This window comes from Mastigoproctus giganteus, chromosome 5 (genome assembly GCF_048544385.1).
Source record: "Mastigoproctus giganteus isolate SK-2022 chromosome 5, ASM4854438v1, whole genome shotgun sequence".
Taxonomy (NCBI): Eukaryota; Metazoa; Arthropoda; class Arachnida; order Uropygi; family Thelyphonidae; genus Mastigoproctus; species Mastigoproctus giganteus.
The window spans coordinates 175918319-175938200 of NC_143579.1; the positions used below are offsets into that span (position 1 = coordinate 175918319).

Genomic DNA, 19882 nt, shown 5'->3' on the forward strand with positions numbered 1-19882 from the left:
CACTGTTGATCTTAAATGCATTGATCCTTTAACATGTTCTTTTATACATGTACTGCCCTTTGAAATAGCATTCACTGTAGAAGCAGCAAAACTTAATTCAATACAATAGATGACAAACTTTGTCCTACTTCGTACTTCTTAATTAATCATCTTCATTTCTAAATCAACTTTGTTTTGTTTCCTAGAACTGCCAGCACTTGCACTTTCTGTTGGTCCCTTTCCCTTCACCATTGTAATAAGTAAATAGGAATGAAGAGCAGATTTTGAAAATTTATTTATGATTGAAGATTTCAGTGAAGGGGAACTCATTTCACCTTAATACTGTAACGTAAAAACCCATAGAATTCCAGTTATTGGTATTATCACAAATGCAATAAGATCGAGTTTACTACCCATTTATAATAGATTGTGCTAACAGAAAAGCCCAATAAACTGGAAAGTGCAAATTGTTTTTACTGCTTTATGGTAGTGACCTCCAGATGTGTGTTTAAGAAAAATATCACAAAGGCATTCAAAATTGATTCTTATTATGGAACACATGATAATGATGAAAGTGTAATTTCCATTATAAAAATGACCTTTTAGAGAGGTAAGCAGCTTAGTTATATAGTAAAAATTTCAACTTCTGAGGTCTTGGACCGAATTACGAAAAAAATAATGTGTTATTTGATTCATATTATGATATTTTCACGGCACCTCCTTTTATTCCTATGCGATGCAAAATACGTTTCCGTTATTTTTTTAAGTTTGCACTGGCTGGCAAAAACTTACATAAAGTCAAATTTCCTTACGGAAATTTGACTTTATGTAAGTTTTTACATAAGCCAGGAGATGCCTGTATAGTATTACATAAGCCAGGGGGTGCCTGTATAGTTCACAAAACTGATCCCTGTGGAGCTTTTTGCATAACATCAATCCATGAAACGCAGTGGCCGTTTAAAACCACATTTCATCTCGACCTGCTAAACATGATCACTGCTCTGGCACATATACACAACAAAAGGCACCCAAATGATGTGCCATGATGCATATATGCAGTAATCTTTAAGTGGTCAATAAATGAGTGTCATAACTAACAACTAAACGTGATTAAAAATTACCCAGTATTGGCACAATGATTGAGTACTGGGTATTTTTGTAGCAACGTTGGTTTTTGTTTATCAAGTTTTGTTTGTTGCTGTAAAAGCATTTTTATTTGTTCTTTTCTTTCTACAGTTACTACTTTTGAAAAAGTTTTCAGGTTTGTTCTTCATTACTGAGACTAAAAGTAAATGTTCACTTTTGGCTAAGAATTACAGACTTTTACACTTTCCAACCATTATTTATTTTTAGGTGGCTATTATATTGTTGGGATATCAGAGACTTGGTGCCACACAGATATAAGCAGGGCAGAATTGGAATTTGGGGAGTACAATGTGTTCAGAAAGAACAGGAAGGGAGGATGGGTTATGCTGTTAGTTAAGAAACACACAAAATCTAAGGAAGTGCATCCAATTGGTCCTTGAGGTTGTCACAGACATTCTCTCAGATATGCCAGTCAACCTGTACTTACTACCTGGGAGTCTAAAACGCTGATGGAACTGATATTCGGGTGACACTCAAGTCAAGTGGACCCAATTTCGGCGAAGTCCTGACGGTCTGTGACAGCCAAATCCTCTGCTTGCACCTTCACGATGGTGGGACTGTTAGTAATCCTGGGTATAACCTCCATGCACAAGTACATGGTGGGTGACCACCCAGGTGTGAACCAACGTAAGCAGGGGTCGAGCTGTGGCGCCCACACCACATGGAGGAACGCCGCCCCTCTATGTTACCAGGCAGTACTAGGTGGTAGATGACTCTCATCAACCGGTGAAATACTACCACTTTGCTTATTGGAGGCTTGAAGTGGTGGAACCCATGTTTAGTCTCTAGAGCTAAGTTCCGGTCAACCCTTCCCTATCTCTTCCATCATGCAGTATGATTGATGACTTTTGAGGTTATGATGAACGTCGTGGCGAGATCCAATATTCCTTACATTTCGAGGGTACAGCTCTAAAACGGTGTTCACAGGCCGGCCGCTAGTTAGTACACCGGACTGAACCTATTGGCAACTCTCTAGGAGGCTTCTGGATCAGCTAGTGTATAATCTTGCTACCTCTACTCTGCCAGATAGTGACTGGAGGGAGTCCGAGTAGTGTGTATGTGGGGAGCATTGTCGAGGCCACGTTATGTCAAGGATCTGGGTATATTCTTACCACGTGTACACCATATCCAAAAATTTCATTATTTCATACAGCATGTCCCACCCACTTTTTCTTACTATTGAATACACCATGAATTGTCAAACTAATAGAGCAAGCTTCTCTGCGAAAAGATCTAAACCTCCCAAGGACTTCCTAATTCATTTCACAAATATACGTGGTCTCAATTCTAATCTCAACGATGTCCATTTCCACTTGCAGTCTGCCAAACCCCATGTACTTTTTCTGACAGAATCTCAGTTATCGGTTGATTCAAGTACTGCTCATCTCAGATGCCCAAATTATTCGCTGTATGATTCCTTTCGCCTCAAAGGTGGTACTTGTGCATATGTCCGTTCTGATATTCCCTGTCAGAGACTTGGCAATTTGGAATCTCCTCTCTTTGATCTTCTCTGGCTTAAAATCTCTCTACCTCATTGTGTCAAATTCATCTGTTGTCTCTACCGTTCTCCCAACTCCACTAATCACTTGGAGCTCTTTGACTTCCTCTCTTTGCAACTTGACTTTCTCCAGTCCAACTTTCCTAACAGTGAGGTAATTTTTCTTGGTGATTTTAATGTTCACAACTCCAGCTGGCTTCCGTTTTCTAGTTACACCGACCCAGCAGGTCGAGATGCTGAGGCTTTTGCAATTACTAATGATCTAGCATAGACTGTTCATTTACCTACAAGAATACCGGACAATCCTAATCATACAGCCAATACGCTTGATCTTTTTCTCAGAAACAACCCTTCTAAGTACACGGTCGAAGTGAGAGGTCCTTTAGGCACTTCAGATCACAACTTGGTGATTGTCTCTTCTCCAATGGAGCCTTTATCTCATGGCTATTCCCAACCTCGTGTTGTTTGGCATTACAAGAATGCAAAATGGGATGACCTGCGAGACTTCTTTTCTTCTTTTCCTTGGTCAGATTACTGTTTCAAAACTTCTGATGTCAACGTTTGCTCAGATCGTGTCAGTTAAATTATCCTTGCAGGAATGGAATCCTTTATCCCACACTCCACTTTAAAATCTCGTCCTTTATCTAAACCTTGGTTTTCCAATAAATGTGCTAAGGCTGTTAAAGAGAAGAATGTTGCATATCGTAATTGGCTTGTTTCTAATTCTTCAGTTTCATTTTCTGCCTACACCAAAGCTCGCAACAATTGTAAAGCAGTTATTAATCAGTCCAAACTAGAGTTTGAACAGGCTAAGAGTAGAAAACTTGCTTCTTGCCCTAATGGTAGCCGAGCATTGTGGTCTCTTGCCAAAGCTATTGGCCGCAACTTTTGCCCAACTCTGCTCCCACCTCTGTCCAAATCAGATGGTTCTGTTGTCACTTCAGCCAAGGATAAAGCTGACCTGCTAGCATCCCATTTTTCTTCCAGCTCATGTATTAATCATCTTGGTAAAACCCCTTCCACCATTCCCAACATGCTCCATTCAATGCCCCCTGTAGTCTTCCGCCAAAAGGATATCAGAAGGATTTTGATGAATCTTGATGCTAAGAAAGCTCCAGGTCCTGATGGTATTTCTCACTTGTTCTCAAAACCTGTGCTCCTGAACTTACTCCTATTCTTTGCTGCCTTTTTTCACTTTCTTATTCCAAAGGTGTTTTTCCTTCTGCTTGGAAATTTGCTCATATCCAGCCAGTTCCTAAAATGGGTGACAAATCCCTCCCATCCAATTATCATCCCATTGCAATTACTTCTACTCTTTCTAAAGTAATGGAGAAATCAATTACCCGCCAACTCTTAAACTACCTAGAAACCTTCCGTCTGATCAACGATCGCCAGTACGGATTCCGTCAGTGTTGATCCACTGGTGATGTTCTGGCTTATGTTACCCATTTATGGACTAATTCAATGGAAAGGTTCGGTGAAACACAAGTAGTTGCTCTTGACATCTCTTTTGATTGTGTTTGGCATAAAGGTCTTCTAAACAAGCTTCCATCTTATGGTTTGCCAACTGTTTTTAGTAATTGGTTATCCAGTTTTCTCTCTGATCGCTCACTGAGGGTGATGGTAAATGGCTCTCTGTCTTCTAACTTCTCCACAAATGCCGGTGTCCCCCAAGGTTCAGTTCTTCCCCCCCACTCTTTTCCTCTTCTTTATTAATGACCTTCTTCCATTGACTGGAAATCCTATCCATAGTTTTATGATAGCACATTGCATTCCACTTTCCATTTTGAGAAACCTTGTCCTGCTCAACCAGCTTCAACTTCTCGAAAATCTGCTACCAACTCCTTAAATGCCGATCTTCAGGTAATTCTCCAGTGGGGCAAAGACAACTTAGTTGATTTCAACCCTTCTAAAACTCAGTCTTGTCTTATATCTCGCAAAAAGGATTCTTCTGCTCCTATGCTTATCTTTAGTGACACTCCAATTTATAGACAAAATGATATATCTTTGGGGATTACCCTGACTTCTAATCTCTCTTGGCACAAGCACATTACAAATATTGCTTCCTCTGCATCTAAAAAACTTGGTTTTCTCTTTCGCTCTGGGCATTACTTTTCTTCCAAACAGCTGCTCACTCTGTATAAATTGCAAATCTGCTCTGCCATGGAATATTGTTCCCACATCTGGGGTGGTGCCCCCAAAACCTCTCTCAGGCTTCTTGATTCCATTCAGAAGAAGGCAGTTAGGTTAATTAATGATTCATCTCTAACAGAGTCTCTCCACTCGCTTTCTCATAGACGTACTGTTTCTGCTGCATGCCTCTTCTACAGATACTTCCATGGGCACTGTTCTTCTGAACTGGCTTCTATAATTCCCGCTCTTTCTTTCAAAACAGTCCGAACATGTGCCGCCACAGCCAACATCCATTTACAATCCAACTTAAAACCCACAGAATCAACTTTTCATCTTCCTCATTTATTCATTCAACTGCCGTTTTCTGGAACAACCTTCCTTCATACGTATTTCCTGAAAATTATAATCTACAGAAGTTCAAGTCCAATGTCAACAAATATCTTCTTTCGTCTTCTCAACCTCCAACCCAAGCACGGTATCAAGTACTATAGGTTCTAATACCTCTCGTGTTTGGGGTTCACATAAAAAAGGCGCCTCCGTGGCCAAGTGGGAAGGAGCAGCAGTGCATAGCACACGCTTCTTGATTAGACCGGGGTTCGAACCCGTCACCACCAAATATGGAGGATGCGGAAAGGTCAGGGAATGACCACCGCATATCCTGGAGCAATATGGCCTTAGTTGCTAATGCTCCTAAAAACCAAATAACAAACATCACATGAAAAAAAAAAAAAAAAATTGACTTTAGCATTAGTAGAGGCATACGATGCAAGAAAGCAAGCTTATGCAGCATCAGCCACAAAAAAAAAAAAAAAACACGCTCCCATTTCACCCTTCTGTTCATTCCAAATACCTGTCCAGCTCAGCCTTAAATTTATTTAGGCTATCAACTTCCACAACAAAAGATGGAAGTCTGTTCCACCAATCAACTATCCACTGGCTAAAGGCAAACTTCTGCACATCTATCCTACAACTGTCTTTTCTCAATTTGAATTTATGCCATCTCAGGTGATTATTCTGAGCAAGAGGAAGAATTCCATCAGCACTGAGCATGCTCAAACCATTCAAGGCTTTATACACCTCAATCAGATCACCTCACAGGTGCCTAGTCTCCAGACACTGTAATCTGCAAAACTTAAGCCTTTCTTTGTAAGAGCAACCCTTTGTTCCATTCACTAATCTTGTTGCCCTTCTCTGTACTCGTTCCAACGGCTCTACATGCTTCTTAAAATGAGGCATCCAGACCTGTATACAATACTCAAGGTGTGGCCTGACCATTGCCTTATACAAAGGGATAATCATCTCTTTGTCTCTGCTAGAAAAATTCCTATATATCATTGACAAGACACCATGAACTACTCTTGCAGACTGTCTGCACTGCTCAGATAACTTCATATCTTCTGCACAATTACTCCCAGGTCCTTTTCATTCTCTACTATTGTCAGAGTAGTACCACAGAGTTGATACATTACTCTGGAGAAATGCTGCATCAGCCAAAAAAAAAACACACTCCCATTTCACCCCTCTGTTTGTTCCAAATACCTGTCCAGCTCAGCCTTAAATTTATTTAGGCTATCAACTTCCACAACAAAAGATGGAAGTCTGTTCCACCAATCAACTACCCACTGGCTAAAGGCAAACTTCTGCACATGATCACTGCTCTGACACATATATACAACAGAAGGCACCCAAACGATGTGCCATGATGCATATATGCAGTAATTTTTAAGTGGTCAATAAATGAGTGCCATAACTAACAACTAAGAGTCATTAAAAATTACCCAGTATTGGCACAATGATTGAATTCTGGGTATTTTTGTAGCAATGTTGGTTTTTGTTTATCAAGTTTTGTTTGTTGCTATAAAGGCAGTTTTATTTGTTCTTTGCTTTCTACAGATACTACTTTTGAAAAAGTTTTCAGGTTTTTTCTTCATTACTGAGACTAAAAGTAAGTGTTCACTTTTAGCTAAGAATTACAGACTTTTATACTTTCCAACCATTATTTATTTTTAGGTGGCTATTATATTGTTGGGATATCAGAGAATTGGTGCCACACAGATATGAGAAGGGCAGAATTGGAATTTGGGGAGTACTATGTATTCAGAAAGAACAGGAAGGGAGGATGGGTTATGCTGTTAGTTAAGAAACATAAATATAAGGAAGTGCATCCAATTGACATTAGTGGACAATGCAATGTTGAGTCAGTGTGGTATGACATAAGCACTGGGAAAAGGAAAATGAGAGTAGGGGTGTGTTATAGACCTAATGAATCTGATGAGTATAATGAAAAATTGTGCAGAGAAATAGTGGGCCAGTAAATCAGAATGTCTTATAATGGGAAATTTTAACTTTCCAGGTATTGACTGGAACTTGTGGGTTGGTTACTCGGACACTAGCAAGATTGTGGATTTATTGGATGACTGTTTTCTACCATAACAGATTTGAGAGGCAACCAGAGAGGGAGTAATACTCTTGTTCTGATTGTCATAGGTGATTCTTCATGTGTTAAGAATCTTCAGATAAAGGAACCACTAGATGGCAGTGATCACAGAGTACTGATGTATAATTTACTTAAAGATGTAACTACCATCAGGGAGAAGGGTTTTTGCTTTTGTAAAGGTGACTATAGTGGTCTCAGAGAATTTTTAAATTCTATACAGTGGGACCAACTGATGATGTTACCAACAGCAAATTCTAAATAGAAAGCCTTCAGGGACTTAATTTTGGAGCATACTAGGCTTTTCATAAAAACTAGGAAATACTGTTCAAAGTTTAGGTCTAAATGGATGTCAGATGAATTAATGAGGCTCATGGCAGAGAAGAAAAATGTATCGGATGCATATAAATTATCAGGCGACACACAAGCCTATGGCAGATATAAGTTAGTCTATAATCAAGTCACAAAGGAGGTTAGGCAAGCAAAGTCAGATTATGAGAAATCTTTGGCAAAAGATGCAAAGAAAAACAACAAAAAGCTCTTTACTTATGTAAACTCTAGAAGAAAAGGGATGAATCAGATTGGTCCACTTAACATAGACAGTTCGAACTACTGAATGAGTGATTTTGCATCTACATTCACACATCAGGAGTTATTCAAGGAGGGGAATGACAGAAGTTTATCAAACTCTAATAAGGAGCTAAGTTATTTTTAATAACTGAGAGCAAAGTGGAGGAGAAATTGTTGAAGTTAAAATCAGGAAGGCACCTGGGGTGGATGGAACCTATCTAGTTATATTAAAGGAGGCAGCAAAGGAAGTAAGTAAATCCTTAGCCATAGTTATGAAAGCTTCCTTGGATTTTGGGGAGGTCCCCATGGACTGCAGATGTGCAAATGTGTCCCCAATTCACAAAAGGGGGATCAAAGGGTGACACGGGTAATTACAGACCTGTTAGTCTAACTTCTGTTCCAGGGAAAATAATGGAGTCACTGGTTAAGGAAGCAATGCAGGATCATCTAGACAAGACTGCACTTACAGTTCAGACAAAGCATGGGTTTGTTAAGGGAAGTCTTGTCTGACAAATTTGATTAGATATTATGGTGTGGTCACAAAGGAATTGGATGCAAAGAATCATTTTGATATCATATACAGTCGATTCCGGTTATTTGGGACACATCGGGACTAGTGCATTTTGACCCGATTAAGTGGCTGTGCCAATTATCCGAAGTTTCACGTAAATAGTTAAAAATACAATGTATCCCCCCCCTTACAATTAATTCACTGTACAATCAAATCACGTTACGACGAACTCACCATAGTAAAGTGCCATTCACTATACGATGTGTAGTAAGCGCCGGTCATTGTGATCACGTTCGTGAATTGAATTTTAATTCAATTAAACAGCGATTCTAATTAGTGAAAATAGGATATTAAGCACAAATTTACTCTTTATTACCTTACCAATTAAATTAAATGATACGTGAAATTCGGAAGAATATACGTGAAAATCGGAATAATTAATCCGCACTGTAATATGTACATACTAACTAAACTAGTTGACATTTCTGTTCACTGACATTTGTGGGTGGCGGTTAAAATTTAAAACAGTAAAAAGATAAGAAATCAATAACAAAAAACACAGCACACACAAATTGCAAGTAACACAATATGCGCCGCAAGTGAGAACGGAGTAATGAGTTACAAAGCTTTAAAAATAGGAATGAAGAGAAGATTCTGAAAATTATTTTTTTTATACGATTGAAGATTCCATGGAAGTGTAAACACATTTCACCATAATAACCCACAGAATTCCAGCTGTCGGTATTATCGCAAATTCAATAAGATCGAGTTTACTATCCGTTTATGATAGATTGCACTAACAGAAAAGCCCAATAAACAGGTGACTGCTAATTGTTTTATAGTTGTGACCTCCAGAAATCCGACCGAACTACGTGGTACGGTCAGAGACAATCGTAGAGTAATCTCCAGTACTGAGGTCTCCTGCCCCGATTAAAAGGCATTTTGTCCCAATTAAGCGAAGTAAACTCCGGCTATTTTCTCGATTGGTTTCTGTTTTTAAAGATTTGTCCTAAATAAATGGCTGCCCTGATTTACCGTGGCCCAAATAACCGGAATGCACTGTACTTAGATTTTAGGAAAGCTTTTGATACTGTGGCACATGGAAGACTACTGTACAAATTGGAGCAGTGTGGCATTGGAGGCAAATTGCTGATATGGCTGAAGGGGTGGTTGAGGGGGAGAAGACAGAGTGGTTATCAATGGTCACTGCTCTTCATGGACTAATGTTATTAAATAGAGTCCCTCAGGGTTCTGTGTTGGACCCATTGTTGTATTCTGTATTTATCAATGATATTGATAAAAGTATATCAGGGTTAATGTTAAAGTTTGCAGATGATATTTAGGTTGGCAGGGTTGTTAATGACAGTAATGATAGTATGCTACTGCAACATGATCTGGAAAAGTTGAGCAGATGGACTGAGAGGGGACAACTGAAGTTTAACATTGACAAATGTAAAGTACTATGTATGGGGAGCAGTAACCACAGGGTAATGTGTCAGTTGGGTGTTACTACATGCAGGGTAGTGGAGAATGAAAACAACCTGGGGTAATTGTGCAGTCAGATATGAAGTTTTCTGAACAGTGCAAAAAGGCAGCAAGAGTAGCTGAGGGTCTCTTGTCAATGATATACAGGAATTGTGCAGGCAGGGATAAAGGCGTGATTGTCCCCTTTTATAAGGCAGTGGTCAGACCACACCTTGAGTACAGGAAACTGGTCTGGAGGCCTCATTTCAGGAAAGATGTAGAGCAGCTGGAATGAGTACAGAGAAGGGCAACGAGATTGGTGATTGGAACAAAGGGTTGGTGTTACCAAGAAAGGCTTAAGTTCTGCAAATTGCAGTTTCTAGACACTAGGTACCTGCAAGGTGATCTAACTGAGGCATATAAGGTCTTGAATGGATTGAGCAAGCTCAATGCTAACGGGATTGTTCCTCTTGCTCAGATTACTCACCTGAGGGAGCATAAATTCAAATTGAGGAAAGACAATTGTAGAATAGATGTGCAGAAATTCATCTTTAGCTAGCGGATCATTGATAGTTAGAACAACCTTCCATCTGTGAAGCAGTACGGCATTTGGTCAGCAATTTAAATAAGTTCAAGGCAGAACTAGACAAACATTTGGAGTGAATGGATGGGTGGAAATGGGAAGGGTGGTTTTTTTTTTTTTTTTTTTTTTTGGTTGATGCTATATAAGCTTGCTTTCTTGCATCATATTATTATTAGCCATATGGTGCAAGGAAGCCTGTGGCTTATGCTACACCAGCCAAAAATAAAAAAATTCCCACATTACCCTGATAGAGAGAGAGAGAGAGTCAGAAGTAGAAGGGAATCACCAAGAAACCAAGAAAGAGAAGAATGATGATAACCAGCTCAGAACCCTGGGTTTGCTAAGCCCATACTCACCAAATGTGAGCCTCCTGGGGTATATGCTCTGCTAATGCTAATATGAGTTGCCCCTCAACATTCCAATAGGAAACAAAATATGGAATACACTCTCTCTCTGAAGAATATGTGGCAGCAAATGTGTTAACCATCCTTTATCGATTGTAGGAACTTGCCCTAATGCCACATTGCTCCAATTTATACAACAGTTGTACAGGTGATGGTTATTATTGGTTGGTTGGTTATTTGGTTTTTAGGAGCATTAACAACTAAGGCCATATTGCTCCAGGAATATGCGGTGGTCATTCTCTGACCTTTCCGCATCCTCCGTATTTGGTGGTGATGGGCTAGAATCCCAGTCTAATCAAGAAGCGTGTGCTACGCACTGTTGCTTCTTCCCACCTGGCTACGGAGGCGCCTGTACAGGTGATACAGTATGAAAACTTAAATGTCACTGACATTTAAGTTTATAATATCAAAATTATTCTTTGCATTCAGTCCTTTACAACAACCTCATAGAAATTAAACATATTGGAGAGGTATGTACTCCCTTTAACATATGGAATTACTCTTATCAAGATGATCTTGCATTAGTATTAGTTTGGTAGTAGCAAGTCATGAAAGAAAACGAGCTTATACAGCATCAGCCAAAAAAAAAAAAAAAAAAAACTTCTAATTTCACCAATCCATTTCCTGCAATAGTTTGTCTAGTTCTCCCTTGAATTTATTTAAGCTATCCACTTCCACAACAACAAGTGGAAGTTTGTTCATCAATCTTACTTACCTACTTTGCCTACTTACTAAAGGCAAACTTCTGCATATCTATTCTGCACCCATCTTTCCTCAATTTGAATTTATATGCCCCTCATATTCATAGCCTAACAAAGAGGTAGAATCCCATTCTACTTCTTTGTTAGTGATGTGTTGGAAAAAACTCCTTCTAAATTTCCATAGCCCTCAACCTCTGCAGTGGTGTACATATCGGCTGGAGATGTTGATTCTGGCAATGATGCTTGAAAGGTAAAACTTGCTGACATTATGCCTGTCCCCTCCCGTTTTTTGTAATATTATAATTTTGAAATTTTTGTAATTGCACACTTTTCTAATTTTTCCTACACGAGATAAAAAAAATTGAATAAATAATTCTATTTACATGTTCCCAAACATTTCTTTTTGGCTTCAGTCAAATTGAGCGAACATAGTTGCGAGTGCTGCATAAGCATTTAGGGAAATTCTGAATTACGTGAAATTCAACTTACGCAGAGTTCCGCACCTTACGTAAGTCGGGGAGTGCCCATAGTCCATGAAGAGCAGGGTCGACCACTCTCTCTCTCCTGTACAATTGAACCATCCCATTATCCATAGCAGCTAGAAGAAGAACATACCCACAACCTTAGCAGGAATTTTCCCACAAACTAACCACTCGTCATCCATAATAAAGATCTTTAGATGTGTCAACCAAACAAAAACCTAACAGCTACAATCTGAAAAACTAATCATTAACTTAACCTGGATCTGACCACTGGCTTAAACTGGAGTCATTATCATTATCACTCACACGGACGGGACAACATGTCCCAGGAATGGCATACAAAGACCTGACAAAGACATTGTGCAGTTTGCTGCCGAAACATCATTAGGCGATCTGAACCGGGTACCCTCACTCAGTTCACTTTCTTTCCCTCCCTTTGGCAGGGAATGGTTACTCTGTAGTCCCCCTGCCATCCCCTATCTTCACCTGGTGAGGCATGGGCCTGCCCCGCCAACTTTTGGAGTTATCTTCACTATTGACCCCATATTTCTGTCTTTCACCCCCAGTCTTCAGTCTCCCTTCCCTCTCTAGCTATCTTGCGACTAGCATTTGACCCTTGTCAAAACTACACAAGCCCCACACTAAAATTAAAAAAAAAAAAAAAAAACTCTAACTCATATCTCGGCCTGACCCAATTTCTAGCATTTCTCCCCCCCCTCCCCTCCATTTTTTTTTTTTTTTTTTTTTTTTTTTTTTTTAGGTCCTAGCCCCTGAAATCTCAGGAAATTAGGTGGCAGGACCTGCCAGAGTAAATAGTAAATTTCTAAAATACTGGTGTACCTGGTCTGCCTCCACGAGGTATAGTGTGGGCAACAGTGGGCCTCATTTGAGACCCAACGGCTAACAGACCAGATGAACAACGGTACAAAACGTTACACACCACAATATCCACACACTTTTAAACCTCTGGCCTCTACAGTGTTCTGTATAACACCACAATGTATATTACGCGGAGATGGGGGAAACCCTGGGTGCCGTTAGACCCTAAACACACTATACACTATACTATCCATAGCAGCAATTTGCCCTTAATCCATCCTGCTCCAATTTATACAGGAGAGAGAGTTTTTATCTGCAACAGTATTCCAACTCTTCTCCTGAAATCCAAGTCTATGTTATCAGAATTATTTTATCGGTTCCTTTGTGACCACATGATAGTAATAAATCAGATTGATCAGACAAGACTTCCCCTTAACAAACCTAACAAAGCTGTGTCTGAAGTACAACTGCAGTCTTGTCTAGATGATCCTGCATTACTTCTTTAACCAGTGACTCCGTTATTTTCCATGGAACAGAATTTAAACTAACAGGTCTGTAATTACTTGTTTCACCCTTTGATCCCCCATTGAGAATTGGGGATAAATATGGTCCAGGGGATCTTCAGTTGCCACATGTCAGTCTATCTACCTGACTTTTCTAGACCCTGTTGCAGCAGTGTACCATCATTACTGTCATTAACAACCCTACTAACCTTTGTATCATCTGAAAACTTAAACATTAAGCCTTATAAACCTTCATCAATGTCATTTATAAATACAGAAAACAACAATGGTCCCAACACCAAACCCTGTGGAATTCCAATAATAACATTAGTCTACAAAGAGCAGTGTCTATTGATTTCCACTCAATCTTCTCCCACTCAACCATCCCTTTATCCATAGCAGCAACTGCCCATCATGCCATACGGCCCAAATTTGTACAACAGTCTTTTATTTGCAACAGTATCGAAAGCTTTCCTGAAATCCAAGTATATCATATCAAAATTATTTGTTGCATTCAGTTCCTTTGTGACCATATTGTCGTATCCAATCAAATTGGCCAGACAAGATTTTCCCTTAACAAACCCATGCTGTCTGAACTATAACTCCAGTTTTGTCTAGGTGATCCTGCATTGCTTCTTTAACCTGTGACTCCATTATTTTCCACGGAATAGAAATTAAACTAGCATGTCTATAATTAGCATGTCACCCTCTCGAAATAGTCAAAGTACATAACTTCTTGTCTAAGTGGCAATTGGGCTTTCTGGTTCCTTACTAAATTCATCAACTGCAGTTGTGGTCCACGATGGTTATACTTCATCTGAAGCAAGGTTGTCAAATGTGGTTGTGTGTGCCTTCAAATGTCTGTTATACAACAGAAATATTGTCAATTTTTAAAAGAACTCATTGTGTATACTGTATTAAAATGGTCATAGATGGTATTATTTACAGTAAATAATGCCATCTATGATCATTTTAATACATATACATTTTAATATATAACAAATTATACAGATCTTTGAAGATTAGGAGTCTGCTGACGAGGCTACTAGAGATGGTCGTGTTCCAAGCCGCTAAGTGGATTTTTCTTATTTATTGATTTGAAATTATTGTTTTTCTAAAACTTTTGATTTAAATTTAGTAGTATAACATTATTTTGTGATTTTCTGATTAACTTGGTGTATTTATTCTTTACTCGGCCTTGTAATTGCATAAAAGTATCGGTAAAGGTTTCCACGTGTTTCAACTCCGATACCGTTCGTAATTTTCCCGCCATTGTGATACGATAGTTGTATGCCGTACTAGATAGTGTTAGTTGAACTTCGTTAGCAGTTAAATTGTACGTTTAAATAAATACATATAACGACTTAGATTACAAACGTAATATAATTAATTATATTTAACATAATTAATAATAATTAATTAATAAATTAATAGAATCATGACTCAGACCAGAGCAGCAAAGCAAAAGGCTCAAGCTAATGGAAGCGCTGTGGCTCAGAGCAGAACTGAGGGGGGCAGTTTTTTTTTTTTTTTTTTTTGATTTGGTAGTTGTTGGCGCATCGGCTTCTGTGGCCATAATGCACCTCCCAAGGTTTTTGCAGTACTTTGATCCAAGCCCGAGGCGGGAATCGAACCCGCGACCTTTGGGTTGCCGGGCAGGTACTTTACCCACTCGGCTAGCCCGGTCGGCTGGGGGGGCAGTTGTCCTCTGACTCACAGCCTTATAAAATGCACTGTTTGCTTGATGTTTGCAGAGCAATCGGGTACGGGACATGATACTGCCAAGGGGGATGTCTTTGTGTGTGCGCGATGCAAGGAGTGTATCGATATCAGGCAACAACTCGGCGTTCTTGTGGGCCTATATGAGAGCTTGAAGGACAGGGTGGATGCCCTCGAAGAAACTAAATTGAGGGGCCCATCAAGCTCTCAGCTGCCCACATCAACGCCAGAGCTTGCACTTGGGCATCGCGTGACACAGAGACAACCCCCAAGGCAGAATGCGCTGGTCCCGAAGGAACTAGTAGTTGTTGGTGACTCTATTGTCAGGGAAACGGGGAACATGCTTTGTAAAAAAGATAGGTGGAACAGGACCAGGGTATGTCTGCCAGGGGCAAAGGTTGATGACGTTGTAGAGCGAATATCATCTTTTAAGGGCACAAAAGGTGATATAGTTGTACACGTTGGCACTAATAATATTAAGAGTAGGAGACCGGCAGAATTACTTAACAAGTACAGGTCACTGTTGAACAAAAGCCGAGAATTAGGATTGAATTTGAAAGTGTCTGCAATTCTGCCCAGACACGATAGGAGGGAGTATATGATGAGAGCCTTGTCGATCAATTCGGCCCTGGAAAGATTGTGCAAGGCTCAAGGGGTAGAATTTTTTTCAGCCTGGACTGTACTTGTTAACAGGAGAGATTGCTTCTACAGGGATGGGATACACTTAAATAGAAAGGGTGCAAGAATATTTGCTGATGCTATCGAGGCAGTGTTAGGTGGGTCGGAAAACTGCTAGCTTGGGGGGGAACAAAGACCAATAGATTGACAGTAGCCACTGGCAGAGGTGAAAGAGATTCTTGCACTGCTTCTATTAGAATGAGCAGAAGCCTGAAAAACAAGATGCATGGTATTTCAGAGACTGCTGGGAGCCATTGCGGTACAAGTAAACACATGGGTTGTGTTAGGGTAGCTAAGAATAGAAACAGGTGCAGGTATACTTGCGTGTACACCAATGCTAGGAGTTTAGTAAATAAATTTGATGAATTTGAGGTATTGCTCAAAACATCAAAGGCAGATATTGTTGGGATATCAGAGACGTGGTGTCACACAGATATAAGGGATGCAGAACTGCAATTTGGGGAGTACAACGTCTACAGAAAGGATAGACAGGATAGGAAGGGGGGAGGGGTTATGCTATTAGTTAAGAAACACATAAAAACCAAAGAAGTGAAGCCAGTCGACATCGCTGGACAGTGCAGTGTTGAGTCAGTTTGGTGTGACATAAGCATTGGGAGATCAAAATTGAGAGTAGGAGTGTGCTATAGGCCTAATGACTCTGATGAGTATAATAAGGAACTGTACAGGGAAATAGAGTGGGCCAGTAAATCAGAGAGTCTTATAATGGGAGATTTTAATTTCCCAGATATTGACTGGAATTTGGGGACTGGTTACTCACACACTAGCAGGGCTTTTGTGGATTTATTGGATGATTGTTTTCTACATCAGCATGTTCGGGAGGCAACTAGAGGGAGTAATACTGTTGATTTGATTATCAGCAGTGATTCTTCATGCATTAAGAATCTGCAGATAAATGAACCACTAGGTGGCAGTGATCACAGTGTGCTGAAGTGGGATTTACTGAAAGAGGTAACTACCATTAGGGGTAAAGGGAAGGGTTATTGCTTCCGTAAAGGCGACTACGATGGACTGAGACAGTATTTAAATTCTATACAGTGGGACCAACTGATGATGTTACCAACAGCAAATTCAAAATGGGAAGCATTCAAAGAACTTATCTTGGAAGCTACTAGGCTTTACATACCAACTAAGAAATATTGTTCAAGGTTTAGGCCAAAATGGATGTCAGATGAACTAATGAGGCATATGGCAGAGAAGAAAAATGCATGGGATACTTACAAATTAACACATGACACAGAAGCCTATGATAGATACAAGTTGATATGCAACCAGGTTACAAAGGAGGTTAGGCAGGCGAAGGCAGATTACGAGAATTCTTGGCAAGGGATGCAAAGAAAAACAGCAAAGAGTTCTTTACTTATGTAAACTCTAGAAGGAAGGGGATGAATCAGATTGCTCCACTTGATATTGATGGGTCAACTGTTGATGATCCTGCTCAGGTAGCTAACAAACTAAATGAATATTTTGCATCGACATTCACACATGAGGAGTTATTCAGCAAGGGGAATGCCAGAGGTGTATTCAACTCTAGCAGTAAGCTACAGAATCTTGAAATAACTGGGAGTAAAGTGGAGGAGAAACTGTTGAAGATAAACACAAGAAAGGCACCCGGGGTGGATGGGATCTATCCAGTTATATTAAAGGAGGCAGCAAAGGAGGTAAGCAAACCCTTAGCCATAATTATGAGAGCTTCCTTGGACTCAGGGGAGGTACCCATAGACTGGAAATGTGCAAATGTGACCCCAATTCACAAAGGAGGATCAAAGGCTGACACAAGTAATTATAGACCTGTGAGCTTAACTTCTGTTCCCGGAAAATTAATGGAGGCACTGGTTAAAGAAGCACTGCAGGATCATTTAGACAAGACTTCAGTTATAGCTCAGACACAGCATGGTTTTGTTAAGGGGAAGTCTTGCCTGACCAACTTGATTGGATACTATGATGCAGTCACAAAAGAACTGGATGCAGGGAATAACTTTGATATTATATACTTGGATCTTAGAAAGGCTTTTGATACTGTTGCACATGGAAGACTGCTGCACAAATTGGAGCAGTGTGACATTGGAGGCAAATTGCTGCTATGGATAAAGGGGTGGTTGAGGGGGAGAAGACAGAGAGTGGTAATCAATGGACACTGCTCATCGTGGACTAATGTTATTAGTGGAGTCCCTCAGGGCTCAGTGTTTGTTGGGTCCATTATTGTTTTCTGTATTTATAAATGATATTGATGATGGTATATCAAGCTTAATGTCCAAGTTTGCAGATGATACAAAGGTTGGCAGGGTTGTCAAGGACACTACTGACACTATGCTGCTGCAACAGGATCTGGAAAGGTTGAGCAGATGGGCTGAGAGGTGGCAAATGAAGTTTAACATTGACAAATGTAAAGTACTACACATGGGAAACAGCAACCCCAGAGCAACGTATCAACTCTGTGGTACTACACTGACAGTGGTAGAGAATGAAAGGGACTTGGGGGCGATTGTGCAGGCAGATATGAAGTTCTCTGAGCAGTGCAGATGGGCTGCAAGAGTAGCTCATGGAGTATTGTCAATGATATACAGGAATTTTCCAGCAGGGATAAGGAGGTGATTATTCCATTGTATAAGGCAATGGTCAGGCCACACCTAGAGTACTGTATACAGGTCTGGAGGCCTCATTTCAAGAAGGATGTAGAGCTCCTGGAACGAGTACAGAGAAGGGCAACAAGATTAGTGAATGGAACAAAGGGGTGCTCTTACGAAGAAAGGCTTAAGTTTTGCAAATGACAGTGTCTGGAGACTAGGCACCAGCGAGGTGATCTGATAGAGGTGTATAAAGCCTTGAATGGTTTAAGCATGCTCAATGCTGATGGGATTCTTCCTCTAGCTCAGAAAATTCACCTGAGAGGGCATAAATTCAAATTGAGGAAAGACAGATGTAGGATAGACGTGCGGAAATTTGCCTTTAGCCAGCGGGTGGTTGGTTGGTGGAACAGACTGCCATCCCTTGTGGTGGAGGTTGATAGCCTAAATAAGTTTAAGGCTCAGCTGGACAGGTATTTTGAACGAACAGAGGGGTGAAGTGGAAGTGGGTTTTTTTTTTTTTTTTTTTGGCTGATGCTGCATAAGCTTGCTTTCTTGCATCAAATGCCTCTACTAATGCTAATGCTAATGATTATATATTCTCGTTCAAGAGGCAGTGATGTCATAGCCATGTCCACCTTAAAAGCCATTGATGAAGATAAGTCCTAAATAGCTATTGATAGTACTCAAGCCCTGCTAATTTTGACACCCTGTGATCTAAAGAAAAAGCTGATCTATTAACCTCATTGTTTCCTGTAATTTTTTCTTTAATCTCTGTAATTCTCGTACTTTATCGACTGTGCTGTACTCAGTACCTCCCAGTAGTTTTTTGATTGAAAGAGATACCAGCAGGCTTTTCCCTGAAATTTCTCCAGTTGTTCTTAAAACAATCAAAGAAATGTTATTATATTGCATTTTTATGTTCTATTATTTCAATCTAGCCACTGTCTAAGAAGGGAAAAAGATCTCTGCCATCCAATTATATATTTTCCTAAAGTAATGGATAAATCCGTTAACTTGAAGGTGTCATGATAACGTAGAGATTCCTTTAGTGCATGTGTAAAAATGTTAATATTTCATTTACATGATGCATTTATGGCATTTAAAAGATTTGTTTGAACTGTTTTCAGTGATTTACGTATTGGCAAACTGAAAGTATGGCCCACCTTGTATTTTCTTTGCCTCTGGTGATAATTATTTCATTATATTCACATATTGAGAATGGAATAGTTGTGCAATGACAGGTTATATTAATTAGTGATATTTTCAATAGGTATTGTAGATAATATATATATATTCTTGTGTTGTAGCATTTTTGGAGACTTGATGACAAAGGGCTAAAGGTAGGCTATCCAGTGGCCATTGACAGATTTTGGTATAACCTTCCAAGGGATCTGGAAAAAATTGATGCAGTTTATGAAAGACCAGTTGACACTAAGATAATGTTTTTTTCAGGTATGTCATTTTAGTGATTATCTATTACCTATTTATTTTCTTTCCTTTATTTCATAATCTGATGACCTCATTGATAATGATACAACTATTAAAATAACAATTAATGGTATTTAAAGCAAGATTGTGAGTATGTGGTTCACTATTCACTTTACTGAAAATTTTCCCTTAGACACTGTTAGATTTTTATTTTTAACATCAAAACTGATGTTAAAAATAAA

At 39.6% G+C, this 19882-nt stretch overlaps 1 protein-coding gene across 1 annotated transcript in view; it reads left to right on the plus strand.

Moving 5' to 3' along the window:
- The window catches only part of LOC150085866 (matrix metalloproteinase-2-like), a 426755-nt gene that overhangs the window by 359249 nt on the left and 47624 nt on the right, over positions 1–19882 (plus strand). Inside the window, exon 6 of the mRNA XM_090373545.1 lies at positions 19520–19664. Within this exon, the coding sequence (XP_090229671.1) occupies positions 19520–19664 (145 nt within the window). The remainder of the gene's footprint in view (positions 1–19519; positions 19665–19882) is intronic.